This window comes from Microtus pennsylvanicus, chromosome 1 (assembly GCF_037038515.1).
Source record: "Microtus pennsylvanicus isolate mMicPen1 chromosome 1, mMicPen1.hap1, whole genome shotgun sequence".
NCBI lineage: Eukaryota > Metazoa > Chordata > Mammalia > Rodentia > Cricetidae > Microtus > Microtus pennsylvanicus.
In genome coordinates, this window is record NC_134579.1 from 205,073,282 (window position 1) to 205,086,354 (window position 13,073).

Sequence of the window (13,073 nt, forward strand, 5' to 3'; positions counted from 1 at the left end):
CTTAGGGTGAATCAAAGGCGCTTAGTAAGAAAAGGAAAAACCGGTCTGGGAATAATTTCTCAACCGTGGTGATTGCCTGATTGCACAAACATTGCCTCGTCAATTTTCTTACCAATCCGACAGAGGAAGTGGCATCCGTGGTGGCCATGGCGTGAATAGGAATGTGTGCTTGGAACAACCGGGTGGGGCCAGCCAAAGGAGAGGGGAAAAGACATTCCCTGTCATCCTGGAAGACCCTCAGGCGAGAGGACCTCGCAGCTCGATTTCCCACGACCTTTTACCCTGTGGGAAAGAGCTGACCCAGATTGTGGGAGTCCACAGATTCCGTGCTCCCCAGGACTGCGAAAGAAGCACAGTTCGAATCAGCAGAGCAAGAGACGAGGACACCCGTGTGCAAGACCGCCTCTGCCCTGCCATCCAGATAATCCACGCCAGTCTCCTCTCTGGACTACACAACCCAACACCGGCCGGTTCCCCCGGGACAGATTCTCCACCTCAGACGACTCTCAAACCGGGGGCGGTCTCTGGGGCTACAGCACCAGGGTCCTCGGAGGCGTCTTTAAGGCTGCGGTCCCGCCCTCATTGCCCGCCCTCCTCCCTCCTCCCTCCGCCAGGATCCAGCGGCCAGACTCGCGGAGCAGGTGCGGGCCCTCGTATGAGGCTGCCAGGGCCGCGGTGGTAGCGGCGCGGGGCGCTCGCCCGCCCCTTCTCCGGGCCACTCTCGGGCTCCGGCACTCGGGGACATGTCGGTGGTGACTGGCGGTGGCGAGGCGGCCGGCGGTGCCGGTGGCGGCGGTGCGCGCGTCTTCTTCCAGAGTCCCCGTGGTAGCACAGGCGGCAGCCCGGGATCCAGCAGCGGCTCGGGCTCCTCAAGGGAAGATTCGGCGCCAGTGGCCACAGTGGCCGCTGCCGGGCAGGTGCAACAGCAACAACGACGTCACCAGCAGGGAAAAGTGACAGTGAAATACGACCGTAAGGAGCTTCGGAAACGGTTGGTGCTGGAGGAATGGATCGTGGAGCAGCTGGGTCAGCTGTATGGCTGCGAGGTACTTGGGCACTGGCTGGAGGGTTGGGTTCTCTTTCGCCCCTCTGTGCCCTCCTGGGAATTTTCAGTGGCTCTGACTCCCGCTTGTGCGTTGCTCTGGTTCTTGGGGACCAAACCCCAGAGCGGGTCACTGCGCGATCTCTCTCTCCTGGGTGCTGGGGCGCAGCACTTGGGACTCCTCTACTTGGGTTCAGCAGCCTAGTACCGGGAGAGCTGCGGGCTCCCTTGATGGCGTGGGAAGAGGGTTGGGTCTCGAGAAGCCCAGGGTTTTCCTCCGAGTTTTCAGAGCTTGTCTGCACAGCCCTAACTACACCCAGTGGCACTCGGAGAGCCTCGCCTTGACTGCACCCTAGTAGAGACTGGGGAAAGGAGAGCCTTTAGTGAGTGCCCTGATCCCGGGTAGCCTGGATTTCTGTGGGAATGAAGAGAAAGAACCTTAAGAAGCTTATGGAGAGGAGAGGTTCTGGGGGTCTGAGTCCCCTTGTAGCTCACAACTGTGAATCCAACGCTCTCTCTCTTTTTCAGCCTCCCACCTCCCCTGCTCGTGAGTCCTCAAGGCTCTTCCCCAAGCTGCTCAGGTTGAGCTTTGTTGTGGCTACTTTGCCTTCCCAAGCTGCGTGCTCAGGGTAGTCAAGCTCTTCCCAACAGCCCCCGGTTCCCCACAGTTCAGGGTGTGAGGTCATGCACAGGTCTGACACACATACATTTGATGTAGGGAGAAAAATGACCAAGGGCAAATGATTTCCCGAGAGTCATTAGCAACAGGGGTTCTCAGTGAAGTGTTCTACTTCGGTTAGCCTAGTAGAGTTTGGAAGGAATAAAAACAAGCGTAGAGGAGATTAATAATTAAGAATGTGGTTTCCAAGTTAAAGCTAGATTTGCGTTCTTGTAGGCTCTTGGGCAAAAATGAAAGCCAGATGAGCTCGCTGACTTTACCATCATTTACCATGCGGCCATCCTGTTTTCACATATTTTATGGCCTATTGTGAACACATGTTTTCTTTAGCACTCATATTGCACAAGGCAACAGCATTCTCCATGCTGGCTACCGATGAATGATTGCAATATAATGAAGTTTGACTGTATAAACAATAAGCTTGTAAAAATTATTTTTCTGGTCTAGCTTTCATGAAAGCCCATTTAGTTACTTAAGGAAAAATTGGCAAAATTGGACAAGATCGTGGGTTTTTAAAATAGGGTGTTGGTGAAACTCTTTAGAGAAACAATGTGTTTGATTGTGATGAAATTCTTGCTGGGTGAATGGATGTGTTCAGTCAGGCCTCTGTAGAATACAATTAATTTTACTCTATTTCTTGTTGAGTTTTGTATCCTTTGTTAGGTTTGGAGAAGACTTGAGTTACTAGAGTAACTGTTGTGAGTTTAGCAATGCTTCATTAAAGATACCTTGGGAAAGGAGAAGCGTTCTACCTGCTTAGCCCAACAAATAATACATTCTGCAAATTCTTCAGAGTAGTTGGTGGTGGCTGCTGCTGGTGTAAGTTCGAATATTCACCGCATTGAATGTGTAGTTTAGACCACTATTTCCAAGGGGTAAATATGGCCTTGACTCTTTCCTTTGGAGGTTTTAGGCCTCACAACTAGAGTGTGTGTGAAATTCTGTAAGATTAGTCTACACACATTTCAGTGTGTCCGTATTTCCCTTCAACTCCGTCAGTCGTTGGAGGCTGGAGGGACAGAAGTCAATCAGAGAGTGCGAGCAGTTAGAGGTACTGTAATGATGAGGACCCTGCTAACTAATAAAGAAACATGTGGGGTACTGCACAACCATGGTGGACCTCTTCCCATCTCTTTCTCCACTGAGGAGCTCTGTTTTGAGTGGGAGTTTCTCACCGCTTCCTTGGCTTCATGATGAGAACCCTGACTTGTAGCTTTGAACCTTATGAATATGAAGACTAGGAAGTATTACTTTAATATTTAAAATTGGAAATGGTCATGTCTTTCAAATGCTTAGTGGCACAGCAAGCCAGTTGGCTAGACTTCGCGCTTCATACCAGCAAGAGGCCTGCGTTATCTGCTGAGCTGGGCAGTAAAGAACACATATTTAATTTTAGAAGGACTTGTACCAGACATATCGGCAGTTAGATGAGTTGTCCTTTTGAGGGTGGGAAACAATTTTCCTTTGCAAACCATAAAACAAAACATTTGAAGTTAGAAAGGAAAGGGGGAGAAGCAACACATAGGCCTGGCTGAGATTTTTACTTAGAATTTCCAAGAGGCAGGCAACTTGGCTTGGTGATTAGTGGAGTGGAGGTGTAGAGAGCCCTTGTTTGGTCCTAGGAGCTGCTTTAGCCACTTGGCATGCACCAGTTCATTTCCTGGTCACGGCATTCCTAAGATGAGAGGGCTCTTGCTGTCATTGTCTTGACAAATAGGGAAACCAACTTAGGGAAGGCTAAGAGGATTGAACAAGCTCACACAGGTGGGAGTGTCTTGGGAGAGGGGCAGTGTGACCACCATGTAACTATGGGCCCAGCTGGAGCTGCACAAAACAAATGACTCACAGAGGTCATGTCTCGATGTCTCAGTATTGGAAACGCTATGTATTTAAGCTAATAGGTGTGATGGTAAATGTGTTCTACCCGTCTACTTTGATAACTGCATCCTTATAAGGAATTAATCGCAAGGCTAAGTGTGGAATGTTGAGTTCTCACATGCCCCAGGGCATTCTGAGTTGGAATAGAATTGAGAAAAATCTTCCCAAGGCCCAGGTGCCTTCTCTTTTGCCCCCCCCCCACCCGGGACAGTCCTGGCTGGTGGAGGGCATTTGGCCACATGTACTGCTAGGCTTTCCTTCCAACACGTGGACTCTGGGGGCTCAGACTTGATGGTGTGTGCCTCTACCAACTCAGCCATCTCTTCAGTCCGTGTCTGGGATTTGTACACATCTTCTTTTCTTCCTGTGCCCATGCCTCTGGCTCATGCCCATCTAGGTGGAGCTTGTTCTTGCTCCGAAAGCTTCTTGACAATAGATGAAGGAATTCTGGTCAATTGGAGCATAAGCTAAAATTATTTCGAGGCCCATTTGGCATGGAAGGAGTGGAGTTCAGGACTAGGCCCTTTCTCACCCAGTCCAAGAGACTTGTGTTCATAGATAAACATGGTCATTAAATCCTGTAGTGATGGGTTATGTGCTTACAGCTCTTTTTTTATCTTGTGAGAAAGCTTACACAGTGAGATTTTGAGGTAGGAATCTGACTGTAACAGAACTGCTAGGTTAAATCTGCATCCATATGTAAGGAATTCTGTTTTAAGGCATTCTTGCTATCTTCCAAACTGTTTTTTTTAAGAGACTTGAAATCTGGCATAATGTCTATGCTGACAAGTGTTGCAAGACGGTTTGCGGGGTAAATCCTGTCATTTTCTTCCAAGCTTTCCCAGCCTCAAGGTAACGTCTGCGTTTATAATTTTGCAATTTGGTTTGCTTTGGAAATTAAAATCTGTTGCTAAGTGCAAATCATTGGGATGGCAGCGTACCTTAGTTATGAACATTCTCCAGTGCTGGCTCATCCTCCACATTTGACATCTTTTTGAAAGTTGTCTTCTGACTTATTGGCCCCTCCAACATTGGTGTTTCAGGCATGTGGGGCCACTCCCAGTTTTTCACCTGGGTGCTAGGGATCTGAAATCAGGTCTTCCTGCTTGCTGAGCAAAGGAGCCAACTCTTCAAACTCCAAGTCTTTACTTTTTCATTGACTTATGGACCTATGATTATTAGTGTTCCAAGATCATACTACAAAATCATACTATTGTTTTTTCTTAATTTGTTATTCTTCTGTGTGTGTGTGTGAGAGAGAGAGAGACAGAGAGACAGAGACAGAGACAGAGAGACAGAGAACAGATGCACATATGTCATGGCACCCATATGAAGGGTCAGTGGACAACTCGCAGGAGTCAGTTTTCTGCTTCTACCACAGGTCCTGGGAATTGAATATTGAATCCAGGCAGTCAGATTTGAACCACAGTACTTTTACCCACTGAGTAATCTTGCTGGTCCCATCCTATTTTTATTTATTTATTTATTTACTTACTTACTTATTTATCTATCTATCTATCTATCTATCTATCTATCTATCTATCTATCTATTTATTTATTTATTTGTATTTTCGAGACAGGGTTTCTCTGTAGCTTTTGGTTCCTGTCCTGGAACTAGCTCTTCTAGACCAGGCTGCCCTCGAACTCACAGAGATCCTCCTGCCTCTGCCTCCCGAGTGCTGGGATTAAAGGCATGCGCCACCACTGCCTGGCTCCATCCTATTATTTTTAAAAAATTAAAAACATCATTATTCACATAGGTGTGCCAATTGTACAGATTACCATGTTTCACTGTGACCTTTCTGTATTTTTTGCAGATCACGTCTTATGGCCCTGTGTGGCCTACAGGGCACAGGTCTCTCAGTGGGTTCAGTCTCATGTTCAGAAGAGAGCTCTCATTTTTTGCATTAAGTCCTTGTTTTGAGCATACCTCTCTGCTCGCCAGCATCGAGTTAGCCTGCCTTGCTTCAGCTTTGGCATCGCAGCTGGGAGATAAAGCTGCTGCCTAGAACTCAGCCTGTGGGACATGTGCTGAATTCCCGCTTCTCGGGTATTTAGGAATGGACTTTAAAGCTTTATTATTTTTTTAATCACCATAAATGCAACCAACAGAGAGTAGTACTAAGGTGTGGCGATCTCTGTAACCTTCACAGGTAGTGGAGAGATGAGCTGAGGGAGGCAGGAAGGCAGTCGGTTCAACGGGACTCAATAGTTGATGCTGGTTCAGATTCTGAGAGTCTGACCACAAGTGGTTTATTTTAGGCATATTTAATCATAGATCAATGTGGCAAAAATTATTCTGGTGATGATTAACTTAATGTCCTGCGCACAACAAAGTGTACATAGGTCTTCTTGAGGAACAAACTAAGCTAAAACACAGATCAGACATGGCTACATTGAACCTCTTTGCAAAGTCCATAAAGACAGGTTCTGGATATCAACTGAGAAAAAAATGGGTTTGCAATTTACTGGGAAAAATAAATTTATGTTAAGTGTCTGGAGGAGGCTATGATGCTAGCTCCAGCCACACAGATATCGCACGGGTCACAGGTCATAGGGCTAGAAAGCTCGTCCACTCCAGCCTTCCCTGTGGAAAACAGACTTTTCATTCCCTCCCTTGAAGGAACAACTCTGTGTGTAACATTCCAGGTTCCCCTAGTGCATATCTGTAAGCACAAAGACCTTCAGGCCCTTAGTACAAAAGAATAAATTAAATAGACAAAAAAAAAGCAAGCAGAGAAAAACAAAATAACAAAAGCAAAACAAAAAACCAACACTATGGATAAAAGAATTCTGAATTTCCAATGTAAGAAAAGAAAGACACACTTAGCCTCCTATAGGAGGCAAACTCACTGGAGTGTCTCGTGAGGTTGCTTCCAGAGAGATTTAACAGATGGTGGGAAGACTCAATGTGAACCTGGACATCTAGGGTCCTGGACGGAATAAAGAGCAGAAAGTGATGGGAATGCCAGCATTCACCTTTCTCTACTCCCTAACTCTGCAGCAGTGAGACCAGTCACTTCATCTCTCTGTATTCCCACCACAGTGGACTGGGCCTCCTCAAACCGTGAGCCAGAGTAAGCCCAAAGTTGCTTTTAGTCAAATATTTTGTTGCAGTAGTGGGCAAAGTAATAATCACACCTCCCTTTAGAGGTATGATAAATACGGGGAGCTGAGGTTAGGAACTTGTACTCTATAGCTGGATTAACTTGTGTTTTTACTGTTGTCCCTCATTTAGCAATGGGGTATGAGATTAGACAATTCCTTTGATCTCTTGAGTCTCCTTTTTCGCCCCTCTGTGCTGTAGGAATCATACTTGTTGGAGGCCTGCCTGGAGATCAGAGAGAAAAACAACCCCACTGGCCAGTCTTACAGACCAGGCAGTGGTAACATGCACCTTTAATCCCAGTAGTCACACTAGTTGCATAGAAACCGGGTGGTGCTGGTCTTTAATCCCAGTGGTGCATGCCTTTAATCTCAGCCCTAGACATGATTATAAAAATGGGAGTAGACAGCTCTCAGGCTCAGTCTCATTCTGAGATTCTTGGAGGCAGGATCACCAATTCACACTGAGGTGTAGGTAAGAGCCAATGACTGGCTCTTTTGTTTTCCTGATCTTCAGGTTGAACCCCAACTTCTCTCTCTTGAGTTTTTATTATTCGTGCTTCACCTGGCTGACAAAAACATCAAGGATAGTATAATAGTTGGTATGTCTTTGTTGTTTTTGTTGGCTTTCTAACTGGCCACTAACCATTGGTGACTCTTTGTGATATGGAGAAAGTGGACTAGGAGTCAGGAAACAAGGTGCTGGTGTCAATCAAATGTTAAGCTTCGGGGAAGCATATCTGCATCCACTGTAGACAGAAGGCTCGTGTGTTGTTTCAGTTGAACATAAGCAAATATGTTCTAGGGTCTTCCTGATCTTAGATAATTCAGTGGATTTAACTATTTGAAAACAAGAGCCACGTTACTTTTCATTGTGCTTGTCTCTAGTAGGGCACGGTTCCTGAACTTTTAAGGATTAGTTTGGATGAAGGAAAACGGACTAACCAGAAAGTTCTAAGAAAGTCTACTTGCTGGTTGTATGTCAATTTGACACAAACTAGAGCCATCAGAGAGAAAGGAGCCTCAGTTGAAAAAATTCTTCCATGAAATCCAGCTGTAAGGCATTTTCTCAATTAGTGATCAATGTGGGGAGGTCCCAACCACCAGCCCATGTTTCATGGTGCCATCCCTAGACTGATGGTCCTGGGTTCTATAAGAAAGCAGACCAAGCAAGCCATGGGGAGCAAGTCAGTAAGCAGCACCCCTCCCTGGCTTCTGTATCAGCTCCTGTCTCTGGGATCCTGCCCTGTTTGAGTTCCTGACCTGACTTCCTTCAGTGACTGATGAACAGCAATGTCGAAGTATAATCCAAATAAACCCTTTGCTCTCCAACTTGCTTTTGGTCATGGTGTTTCATCACAGCAATAGGAACCCTAACTAAGACAGAAAGTCTTGGTGTTTTAGGATTAGAACTAGCTAGCAATGTTTATTGTAGATGCAGTAAAGAGAGAAAAGTCCATCTATTTTGTTACTGTAACTCTTATCTTATCTTGGATCCTTACTATCGGTATGTAGCATTTTTAAATATATGCCAACTTCGTGGCTCCAAGCAGCTATATCAAGGAGGCAGTGATGAATAATGGCTGTGTACATTTAAATTGAGGGAATGCACTAGAAAAGCCAACCTTTCATGGGTATCCAGACTGCTCTCAGGTGACCCTGCCATGCTACTCTGCCAGGCCCATCGATGATGTGTGTTTGCTTCTGATGTCTTCTATCCTTGTCTCCGTCTGCAACCTGGCCTAGCCCTGGAATGAGGGAAGTGAGTGCTACATTGTTTTGAATTTTATTTTCTGTGCTTTCTCTGCATGGCTTCATTTTATCCCCCGCCCCTCGCCACTGTCTCTCATTTCCTGCACTTGGGTATTTCAAGCTTTGGCAGACTTTTAAGGCTCTTGTTATCTCCTCCTTTCTCCACTGGTGTCTTCTTAGCTGGTGTCCCAGGAGGCTGCTCCAGGCACACCTCTCCACTGACTATGTTCCCTCTGTGTCTGTGTTGTCAGAGCCTGTTTTTCTATCCACACTTTCAATCTCACTAGCCTGTAAATTGAAATCTTTCTCCTCTGTTTAAAGTAGCTACCGCCATTTTGTTTTTCTACCCAAACCAGCACTTCTCATTTTCTGCCATGTACCCTGGGCACCATCTATCTTTTCCTTTTCTTTTCTATTTTTTCCCAGGTCTTTCTCCACCCCCAAGACATACTTCTTTCAGCCACAGAAAAAATGATGTCAGATCCCACCACCACTGGTTTAAGGACCGCCTTCTGTCTTAGTCAAGTGGCTTTGCTTACTACTGACTTTGATTTGACCTCTAACAGTATAGGCAGCCTGTGTTCCTTTTGAAGTTCTCCCTTGTCCCTGAGCATCTTAAGCCAGCGCTGCCCCCCCCCCCCCCACGGAGATTCATCCTCTCACTCTCATTGAGTTCCCATTCCCAGATCCTTTCTGAGTCTGTACAGTGTCTGCCTCCACGATGACACCTCTCAGGGCCCATCTCCAGCCCCCGCTCACCTCCTTTTCTGCCTCTTTCATTTGTGCATAGTCTTTCTGGGTGATGTAACTCTCCCTACCAGTGCCTCCAGTTGACGTCCGTCTGTTGAAAACTTCTAAATCTGTCTTTTTTAGCCTGAATTCCAGGCATCTGCAAGGCACTTTGAAATGGACATCTTCCCTAGATGCCTCAAGGGAGGCTCATGGCCAGCTGTCTGTGAGGGCGTTGTTTATGTTCTTCTACAAATTTGCTCTTCTTCCTCAGTTCCCTCTGGGTATTCATAGTCATTCCAGGAAAATATGTGGCATCCTTATCGCTGGCATCTCCCTAGCCCGGCACACCCAGTAGTCCTGAAGTCTTGTTGGTGCTTGTTGCTCAGATTGGTTGTGTCTAGTTTTCCTGACTTCTCCCAGCTACCATTGAAGTCCGGTACCAGGCTGGAGAGATGGCTCAGAGGTTAAGAGCACAGGCTGCTCTTCCAGAGGTCATGAGTTCAATTCCCAGCAACCACATGGTGGCTCACAACCATCTATAATTAGAACTGCCGCCCTCCTCTGGTATGTGGGCATACACGGAGGCAGAATGTTGTATGCATAATAAATAAATAAATCTTTAAAAAAAATGAAGTCCGGTACCTTTTCATTTGTCACTTGCTTTACAGCAAGGGCCACTCATTGCCTTTAAAGGACCAGTACTCCTACAGCCGTCAGCACCCCTGACCACAGCTGCTTCTGTTACTACTGCTTCTGCCATTAATCCATATCTCAGGAGACTCATCCATTTCATTTCTCAGTTCTCTCCATAATTCTATGAATTGTGTATGTGGGGGGATATTGTCTTCCTTCTTCCTTTTGTAGTGAAGAAACTGAGATCCGAGGTGTCATTTGTTCTTGTTCAGCGCCATACTCATTCCTAAGTCGCTTAGCCAGGATGCTGCCATTGCTCCTGACATATGAATGCACGAAGTTCTTCCTGATTTCCCATCGCTAAAGAGGAACTGAAGAGGCCAAGGTGCAGAGTGCTTGAGCCATGGGCCATGGTCCTGGGGACATGGTTTCCTTCACCTTTGCCTCCAGCCCTCTGCCTCTGTGTCTTAGTGCTTTGGAAAAGCCAGCTCCAGAAGCTTGGTTGTTTTCTAGAATCCGAATAGAAAATTTGTATCCCTCTCTCCCCTGGCCTCTTAGGATGGAGCAACCCAGGGCTCAGAGGTCTATCCTATTCGCTTCTGTGAAGTTGTCTGTGGAGCTGTTCACTTCCTGCCTCACACCAGGCTGCTCTTTTCAGGCTCTCCATACAGGTCATCAGGAAGTCCGTTGGCCAGAATCATACGTCCCCACTTCCTTCATGTTACATGTTGCTTTCGTCTTGTTTCAAATAGACACAGGCAGTTTCTCCTCCAGGAAGCCACTCTATCCCATCTTCCCAGGAGGCTGGCTGATAGGTCTTTCTAGGCAGCCCTTTCTACTATCCTATCTAGGCATTTCTAGACAGCCCTCTCTACTATCCTATCCCCTGCCTTGCCACACCTTTGTAAGGATGGACTCTTGTACTGTCTGTAGCTCCAATGATTCACCCTCCTGGCTGCTCCTGGGTGTCCCTGCTATGGCGTAACCATGTTTCTTTGACACTAATTCCTAATTAGAAATGTTTATTTCTAAAATGATAGTATTTGGACATGGGGCTTTAGGGAGATGACTGTGCTCCATAAGATCATGAGAGTACAGCCCTTCTGGTGGTCTTAGTGCTCCTATAGAGAGATGAAGAGGACAGAGCTTTCTCTCTCTCTCTCTTTCTCTCTCTCTCTCTCTCTCTCTCTCTCTCTCTCTCTCTCTCTCTCTCTTTCTCTCTCTCTCTCTTTCTTTCTCTCTCTCTCTCTCTCTCTCTCTCTCTCTCTCTCTCCCTTCATCTAGTTTACTAGTGCCTCATTGCTATGTCTTAGAAGAGGTCTCTCATGCTGACACTCTCTTAGATTTCTGGCTTCCCACAGCGGGAGAGGTGAATGGCCGCTGTCTAGTCCCAATCCGTGGCCTTGTGCTGTAGCAGTCAGACTTGGCCCCCAAATGTCCCATATCTGACAGTGGAGTGAGACAGGTCGAAATTGACCCTTCAGAGCAGCAGCGGCATTTCTCAGCTTAGTTGCATACCCTAAATTAACTCCATTGATATCATGTTGCTGTGCCTGCTCTTTCATTGTTGACTTGAAGTCAAGGCTCTTTTTGCTTGACTGCAAATTATAACTGTGTGTTCCTTTGAACCTGGGAGCTGAAAGAAGTTGCCCCAAATAAAGGACAGATTCATGGGGGTGGGGAGGGGGGATAAAAGTCTTCGGATGAGGCAACCACCGGTCAGCATGGCCTCCTCTGTCATTTGGAGCTCTTGGTATTCATGAGGACACTGTCCTATCGCACTGGAACACTAACGGTTAGATGGTGCTCTGATGGGGTAAGCACCTGACATCTGCAAGGCAGACTCAGAGCGATGGACTCACTCAGGTCTCCACCAAGCTCAGAATGATGGCCCCGGTTTCTGACTCCCCTGAAAAGTCCAGGCCAATAAATTCCCACCACAGTTTTCTTATTCAGCACTGATGCTTTTGGAAACCTGTTCCAGTGAGACAAAAGCGTATTCTAGTCTCAAAGTATTGTTTTCATGATGGAAGGGGGAAATGAAGAAAATGGGGCTTTTCTTTTTTATAGAACTCCTTTATGGCAAATATGGAATGAACTGTGGAGGGCACATGATTCCTTCCATCCTCCCTCCCTCCTTCCCTCCCTCCCTCCCTCCCTCCCTCCCTCCCTCCTTCTATTCCCTCCTCCCTTCTTTCCCTCCTCCCTTCTTTCCTTCCTTCCTTCTTTCCTCCCTCCCTTCCTTCTTTCCTCCCTTCCTTCTTTCTTCTTTTCCTTCCTCCCTCCTTTCCTCCCTTCCTCCCTCCCTCCCTTCCTCCCTCCCTCCCTTCCTTCCTTCTTACCTCACTCTGTCCCTCCCTTTCTCCCTCCCTTCATCCTTCTTTCCTTCCCTCCCTCCTGCCCTCCCTTCTTCCTTCCTTTCTCCCTCCCTCCCTCCCTTCCTACTTCCCTCTGTCTTTGCTTCCTTCATCCATTCACCAATTCATTCATTCAGGAGATGATTACATAGGTCAAAGGGGAGGGATAGATTTATTACTTTTCTTGTTCCTGTGACCAAATAGCCAAGAAACAGCAACTTAAGGAAGGGAGGCTTACAGTTTAGGGAAAACAGTCCATCGTGGAGGGGAAGGGATGACAGTAGGTGACACTATTGGTATCAGGAGTATGCAGCTAGAAAATCTTACATCTTTAAACAGGAAGCAGAGAATGGACAGGAAGTGGAGCCTATGTAACCCCAAAGCCCACTCTTGAGTGACTCACTTCCTCCCATGAGGCTCCCCCTCCTAAAAGTGCTGAAACCTTCCAAAATAGTGCCACCATCCTGGTACCATGTGCTCGAGCCTCCCAGCACAGAGAGAATGAGAAGACATCATTCTTCTCAGACATATAAGGGCAAAGGTGAGGTTGTCAAGAAGCCATTATAGAAGAAGGAAAAAGTTCTGGATGGTTGGTAGCATATGACAGCAGACCTATGTCTGTTCCCTGTGTGTCAATGAATTTGTTAATGCATTTATTCAGATCATCATGTCTGTTCGTAACCTCTTCCTTCAGCCCCAGTCAGTTTTCCGGGGAGGATATGACAAGCTCATTGAAGTTATAATGCAAATAACCTGAACTGATTTAATTACCTTTTACTTTTGTGGGAAATGTTGGTTCTCAGGGAAGAGAAGGTGAGCTGTCACATGACTTTGTGGATGAGTGCAGCGCACCAGCGCAGGATGTGTTCCTCGTGGGCTGTGGAAATCTTCCTGG

General features: G+C 46.7%; 1 protein-coding gene across 1 annotated transcript in view; it reads left to right on the forward strand.

Moving 5' to 3' along the window:
- Window positions 1-619: 619 nt before the first annotated feature.
- The window catches only part of Ppp1r14c (protein phosphatase 1 regulatory inhibitor subunit 14C), a 95,547-nt gene continuing 83,093 nt past the window's right edge, over window positions 620-13,073 (forward strand). The window contains exon 1 of the mRNA XM_075949651.1: window positions 620-1,046. Within this exon, the coding sequence (XP_075805766.1) occupies window positions 744-1,046 (303 nt within the window). The 5' untranslated portion in view covers window positions 620-743. The remainder of the gene's footprint in view (window positions 1,047-13,073) is intronic.